Genomic DNA, 7,778 nt, shown 5'->3' on the forward strand with positions numbered 1-7,778 from the left:
ACTGGTTTTGTCTTCCTGCCAATTAACATCCTTAGGGCCACCATCTCAGGACATCAGGCTATTGATGCAAATCCTTCCCACTGTGAGATTAATCTTATTATTTACAACAGATGTAGGATGTTAGGATGGGCTGATACATTTTTATTTTTGTCCAAAATGTGATTTTTTTTTTCCTTGATCTGTTCTGCATTACGCAAATACATGAAACAGCAATTAAAGCCAGCACTGTATAAAGTTGCAGATGAGATGAAAAAATAAGCACAGGGGCATGCAAACAGAGAAATACACCCCATCAACTATATATGTCCACGGTAAATATAAGTGCATTTTAATCATTATCATTCTAGAAGGAAACTTCAATGAAACTTAGACCCAGAATCATTGGATTTAGTTGCCATAAGCAGAACTGACATTGACACGCTCGCTAGTCTTATCCCACTTCTTGAAAGGTTATGTTTTACCATGAAGTTTTGCAAATGAAATTTTCCTGTCTGCTTAGGAAACATCACTCTATAACATCGGAAATGAACAGTTTGACACCTGTCCCACGCCTGACAAAAATCGTTAAAAAGACATTGTTCTTTATATTAGCCAGATCCTAGTTAAAATATATAAACTTTCCTTTGAGCAGAGATTGGAACGTACTTGATGATTGAAGAAATATGATTCCTCCTATCCTTATGAATTTGCTGATTTTGGAGGTGGGGGAAAACGGGAAGGAGTGGTGCTGTTGTACAGGATGGGCTGGAGTTGGCATACTTCAGAGGGAGGCACTGTTTAGAGTAACAGCAGTAAGCTAGAAAGGACAGTGTATATCAGGAGGTGGGAGCCAGACCTCGTATCCAATGGGCTGGTGCTATATCACGAAACAGTCACAGTAAAAAAGGTAGAAAAGTCTCCTTTTTTCAGCTCTGTTACTGTATGCAGTAAAGAAAAGATTTCTCATTGCTTTCTTACTCTAGTATCAATCAAATATTGCTTTTCAAATGTGGATCTCTGCATGTGCACAAGTATTTGTACCAAGCTTCAGGCAAAACTTCCCGGTCTGCCATCACAGCCATCAGCATCTCCCCTTCCCCAAGCACTCCTGGCACAGCAGGAAGCGTTTGTACTGGAACCTCCGCACTTTTAATAGCAGAAAGCTAATGAACTTTTGCTTCACAGGCACAATGCTAAGTGGCACCAGATGAGTATCTGGTCCAGATGTGTGGTGTGATGAACACAAAGATTTTACACTGGCTCTGACCCTTTTACATTGGCAAAAATACCATAATGCTGTAAAACGCATGGAAATCCCAGTATCTGATGGGGAACAAGACAGTTATTTATGTGGAATATCTCAAAGACTGGTAGAGGTACGTGCTTAGGATGTAAGAAGACTGTCAGATGAATATTATCAAATTACTGAGCATCCTCACAGCACAGGGGTGGGCTCCAGGACCATCTGCACAACAGTGTGAAAGGAGAAGAGACGTGCTGGGGTCAAACACAGCTAAACAGATGCTGCGTGTTTCTCACCTGGATTACGTGGTGCTTGCTATTCCTCACTCGCAGTAAATAGCTGCGCTTACCGCATTTTTATTTACATCCTTATTGTCTGGAAACCACCCTGTGAGGTGCATCACTCTTGCCTCCTGGGGCTGCCCACCTTGCAATGTGTCTCCTGATCACAGGGCCTGTACCTGCAGCCTGGGCAGCCGACCAGAACCTTGCTTTCACTTAGGTAAAGCTGAGCATGCCAAGCAGAAACTGCTCTCCCTTCAATGGCTACTCTCAATGACAGCAGCTGCAGTGAGCAACCACTGCAATGCCTGCCCGAGCGAAGAGGAGACTGAACACACGAGAGCCTTTGGCTAGCAGAGAAGAATAAAGTAAAACGCTTTTTCCTCCTACTCATTTCTGTCTTCACTCAAAACTGTTTCCGACAACTTAAACTGGACATGTATATGTCCAGTTTTCTTTATCTCCTAAGTTTGAAAAGAACAGTGTGCATTCTTATTAAAGATGGATTATGTGAGGTGAAACAACCTGATCGGCTATCCTGCTGGCATGGAAGCTGTGCAGGGCCTTTCTGCACTCAGAAATGGCAGGTTTCAGCAGCCTCCAGCCAGGAATGGAAAAACAGATGTAAAGAAGTAAGCTAAGCCTATGGCATCTATTTGGTTCCAAGAACCACTCAGCCAGTCTTATTGTGCAGGGTAACTATATAAATATCATAGTGTAAAACAGTCCTCAAGGAAAGAGTCATATTTTTCACCTGTTTACAGGTGTGAGAGCCAGGGGTTTGATTTTCTTCTTTTCTTTTTTCTTCTTACCTACTTTTCACAGATAACATGGCTTCTATAAAGTTCTCTCTGGCACACACTTGCTGGTAAGTATAAGGGTAAGGGAGACATCTTCATGCAACCTTTAGTTTACTGCAGAGTTCAGTGCAGCACTTTGGGGAAAAAGGCCAAATGCTGGTTTACATGCATTGAATCTCATATAATTTATCTAAATTTCATAAGAGTAAAAGAAAGCTGAATTTTTGGTCCTCCTTCAACTTGTTTCACTAATTTTTCTAGTTCTTTGTACTCTACCGTTTTCAAGAATATGGCTGAGGGAAATGACTACAGACTACATGTAGGAGTTGCCTTGGCAGACAATATAGAGATCTATTTTATGTAATTATAAGGCTGGAAGAAACAAAACCTTGTCTCTGGAAAACTACTTCAACTTTTTCCCTCTTTGTAAGGAGATTTGTATTTGCTCGATAATCTAAAATGTCCTGAAGTCCTATAAAATGGCTATTAGGGGAATATTTAACATGATTTTGCCTAAGTCCACTGTAAAAACATGCAATGACTTCTGTAAAGTGATAGGAGCAAATTAAAAACATATGGAGTTCTTCATTCTATGTTTGGTCATTCTTTTTTGGCTCCCCTCACACTGGGTCTCACTGGGAGCTGAATATGCCGTAGGCTAGTGTAAGTTATAGAAGTCCTAATGTTCTTCTAAATTATGACCGCTGTCATGGGTTGTGAGGCCAAGATCCCCAGAGCACAATGAATCCCAATTCTCAGCTTACTGTTATCACTGATAATACAATATCAGCAGTATTAGGAGAAAAAAGCAGGTATACCTTAACACTGTACAAATCTGAATGTAAGTGTAATTCAGGTGTTACTTACCTTCCAAATTCAGAGCTACCACTGCTGTATCATCCTCTAATCCTTCAATGACCTCGCACTTATATCTTCCGTAATCCTCCAGTATTATGTTTGTGATTGTAAGAGAGGCATCGTTTTCACTGCTTTCCCTCAGAAACACTCTGCCCTGGTAGTTTCCGTAGCTCTTTCTGTGATGTCCCATTGCAACAAAGACATCCACTTCTTTGAGGTAATCTGAGGTGAGTTTGGTCCACTTGACCCGGATTTTGTGGGTTCCTGAGCCAGCTGTTGATGTGTGTTCATGGTAAAATTTACATGGCAGTGTGACATTGCCACCCCGGTGTGAGAAGATTTTAGCTTGCTCTGCTACCACAAGTAGACGGGGTCCATTTTCTGTTAGGATTCAAGGAGAAAAACAAAAACAAGAATTAGTCTGCAATCTACCTTTTACGGAACGGATATGATCAATGCCATAACAATCATCAGCTATATTATACATTAGGTCTGCAGAATCAGTTCCCTGCAATCATTCTGTACCTATGCGGTAGTAGGGCATATAAACCAGCCATATACAATTATTTACTTAACTGCAAGTATGTCTGTGTGTGTACACTCCCAGACAGGCAGAGAGGCAAACTGGTTCACAGCATTGCCCATTCATATAGGCAGAGGCCATCCTATATACTCCATAGTCATGAAGATAGAGTTGTATCAATATATTGATAGAGTTGTACAGCTGGTAGATGAATGCCATCATCCATAAAAGGCTCCACACAAAAATCCCATATTTCCCTGCAGGTTGTTCCAGAGCTGTCCATCAATGCTGCATTTTTATTCATAATTCAATTTTTATGTATGGACTCAGCTTATTCAGGCGGCAGCATACAAAGCCCCTCGTGATCTGGGATGCAGTGAATCACGCTCACAAAACCATTATTGTATCAAATAGCACTATTTATATTGACATGAAAAGTGCCAGCATAACGCTAAAGTGTTTCACTTTCTATATGTATTTTCTTCTAATATTTGAGTTCAAGTTCCTCTTCTGACATATTTCCACCAAAGTAAGGAAGTCCTATTTATCTTCAAATGTAAAATTTGGTCCTGTCCCGACCCCTTTCCTGATCATCTCAATCTGTTTTTTTTCCAATCTGTTTTCCTCATCTCTTTCAAACTCATCACTATTTTATCTTTGATATTCTGATCTCACTTTTCACACAAACCCGTATTTAACTGGCTGGCTCCTCTCCCCCTCCCCCTCACCCCAGACTCCCTGCTCTCTTTTCTCTCTAGTAGGTCACTACAGCTGATGTTGCTCTATGAAATCATTATGTTTAGGATAGTCAGCTTGAGCAGGTGCTTGGCTTCCAACCTTAAGTCTCTGGGGCTTCTTTGACACGCTGTGCTGCCCTGGGAAAACCCCGGAAAACACAGATTTCATGGTGACAGTCAGCAGATGTATCCAAAAGTAAGAATATTTCCTTCTTTCAGTAACTCTTCCCTCTTCTCTCATGCGTGGCTTGCAAAATTGATTTAGCAAGCTCGATGCTTCTGTAGATATTGCCAACCTCTATCACTGAGACACCGACCAAAACGAGCAATGGATCACCAGTGCTCTGCTTCCTGGGAAAAACCTCACTCTACATAACAGATTCAGAAGAAAGACTTCATAACTCCCTATATGTGTTCAGCAAGTCAAAGTAACCACCTAGAAATGCGATTCCCGACTTTAAGGCTCGGTCTGGCTCTCTTTAACTTCAGCAAAAGACAAGGCTAAGTTCCCAAATGTGAGGGCTGCTGAGAGGCTGACCCCATGAAGGCCAGCAGCAATCTTCTGCTGGCATCCATGGGGTTGAATCTGGATTGACAGAACAAAACCACAGAAATGAGTGCAAAAATGTCATCAGCCAGCAAGAGGTGTGGGTGACTGAAGGAGGGAAGGACTGGGATGGAGATGGGCTGGCAGATGAGGCGGTGTGATGAGCGCACCAGGGAGTATCCCACCCGGCCAGCTGTCTGTTCACAGCACTGCAAAAACCTGCAGTGTGTCCACAGCCATGGGGGGTGCCGGGAAGCGTTAGGATCTGTAGCTCATAAATGTCTCCAGACAGTCCTAAGCTTCTGAGTCTTGTTGACAGGTCTGCCAGCTAAATGATATATTCATGTACATTGCAGTTTCAGCTTGACTTCACTATCTGTCCATGCTGGCTATGGTAAGCAGCAGAAGAAACCCCAGGGTATGCAGCATTTTATGATTATGCAAACATGTTCAGGGTGGTAATTGCAAAGACAAGCTCGCTGAGTGCAAACTTGCATCTGCTTAAGAAAAACAGGTATCCCAAATGTGTAGTTCTTTGCCAGGAGATGTTATGTCAAGAGCATTATTACCTGCACAGGTCAGACTAGCCAGGGCACCAGCTTCCTCAAGAATGAACAGGCTTGAGCACTGCAAGTTGTTTTACCAGGGTGAGAGACCTCCCTACCTAGTGAAAAATCATTACTGCAGAGCAGATCCTCTGCAGCTCCATATAACTGGTTTTCTTTTTCACTGCCCTTCTTCCCAGAGGTGAGCAGAGGCTCGGGGCTGCTCCAATAACCCATCTTCCCCCTTTCAGAGGAGAGCATCCAGGGAGAGAGGTGATCCAAGGCAAGGCACCATGGAAAGCGTTGCTAACACTGTTTCCACAGGACGAGGAGAAGGAAGAAAGTGAAGGCAGCCAGCATGGTTTGTCTGTGAGTTTCCCTGTTTCCTTCAAGAACAAAGATGTTCCACAGACTTCTGTCCACCTTGGGAGGAGAAATGTTATGCTTTGGGGTGGTTATTACCAAGAAATCTGAATCAGAGCTCAACTATGTTGGGTCTTTAATACTGAAATAGTCAAGTTAATAAATATTAGCAGAAAGGATTGGGGCAGGAGGGAGAGTCTGACTCAGGCTGCTAACTCTCGCTCTTTCTAACAACAGCCAGTCTGTGCCAGCAAGGCCTGGAGGCTTTCCCAGAGCACTGTCACCTCTGACTCTAGCATTAGCATCCTGATGCGGTGGTGTGCCTCTTTCCTGGCTGCTTCCCACCTCCTCCGGCCCTTTGCAGCAGCCATTGATTGAGTTTATATCTTAGTAAGTCTAAAGAGCAGAAGGGATGGCAACCTGGGAAAGGAAAGAAAAGCATGACTTTTCTCATCCTGGAACATCTCCTACGTCCCTGGAGTTTCAAAGAGAGATGCAACGACTGAAATATGCCTCCACCCTCAAGTTTTCTAAAAGCCAATTCCTTTTTACAGAAAAAGAGATGATGTGCCCTTCTCTCTGACAAGACAGTGGGGCAGGAAATAACATTGCTGCTTCCAGATCTAGGAGAGGAGGGAGGAAGAATCTCTGGCTTTTGAGGAAAAGCAGATGTCATATTGGGGGATGCTGCATAGTTTCTTTTTGGGCTAGAAGACATGCAGAAGGCATGCAGGCAGCAAGGATTCAGGATTAAAAATGAGATGACTGGGGTTTGGCAAGAGGCCACAAGGTCTTTATTATCCAGCAGTCAGTGAGAACCAGGGCCAAATTCACCTAACTGCATATTTTTGGGAGCATGGCAAAATGAAGGGTCTTGGTCTTTCTGCAGTTGACAGAGAAGGAGTTAAAAAACCCTTACAACAACCAAGAAAATGCCCAAACACAGAGCAAACCAGAATCCCTGCATTTACAATACATTTAGCACTCTGGATGCAGCATTCTAGCTTACTGCTGTGAAAGTCAGCTTAAATGAGGAATGAATGCTGCTTCTTGGGTTACCTTAATACAATGAGCAATGGTCTGTTGTGAAATGGTGATCTGATCATGCAAGATGGGGTAAACACTGTTTTAAAGGCTTGTCAGAGTGGCTGCTTTCCTCATGGGGTTTCTGACAAGGCTGCTCCTTCTGAATAAAATTATCTTTGTATCTAAATGTCAGGAATATCTAAAAGATGAGTGCAAGATAGAAAAAGATGGGGCACACGAGTGTTATCCAGCATGTTACTTGAAGAAGATAACACTTCTTTTTCCCCAGAACTACTTTCTTCAGAAGTACAATCAAAGAATTTGTAAGGTGAATGGCCAAACAACTATAAACTCTGCAAACCCCAGATAATCCGTTGCTAAATCGTTATCTGCAACAGGACAGTTCGGATCCTTGCTGGAGACAAGACAGACCACATGCATGGCCACTCAAGAGCCTCAGACGGTGAGGAACGGCTGGGCAACTTCCAGCCGCTCCTTCTATTGGGAACAGAGGTGGCAACAGCCTGGTTATTGGCTCTGGTCTCAGCCCCAAGGTCAGAAATGGGATGAGAAAGGTTTGCTAGGTGGGATTTTCACCCTTCTAGGCATATTTTGCCTTGTAAGACAGGCAGCAGCTTAGCTCTTAGTACAGAACCAGGCACCACTGGCGACTAATTTGCCATATTTTTTCCACTCCTGCTTCCCTACTATTGATTCTGACAGGCTGTGGCCTTTTGTTAATCCTCTTGGTGCAATTAGATGGATGACAAAGGCAACATAATGCAAAAACAGCTAAGCTAGCTAAAAATGAGTTTGTCCAAGTTGCAGAAGCTCTCCAGATGTGTAGGATAACACACAACTCTGGGAGCTGCTTTT

At 43.1% G+C, this 7,778-nt stretch overlaps 1 protein-coding gene across 1 annotated transcript in view; it reads right to left on the reverse strand.

Annotated features, from left to right (window-relative positions):
* Positions 1-7,778, reverse strand: part of HAPLN1 (hyaluronan and proteoglycan link protein 1) — a 31,015-nt gene that overhangs the window by 15,307 nt on the left and 7,930 nt on the right. The window contains exon 3 of the mRNA XM_009331778.1: positions 3,171-3,542. Coding sequence (XP_009330053.1) covers positions 3,171-3,542 — 372 coding nt within the window. The remainder of the gene's footprint in view (positions 1-3,170; positions 3,543-7,778) is intronic.

This window comes from Pygoscelis adeliae, unplaced genomic scaffold (genome assembly GCF_000699105.1).
Source record: "Pygoscelis adeliae isolate BGI_AS28 unplaced genomic scaffold, ASM69910v1 Scaffold19, whole genome shotgun sequence".
Lineage (NCBI taxonomy): Eukaryota > Metazoa > Chordata > Aves > Sphenisciformes > Spheniscidae > Pygoscelis > Pygoscelis adeliae.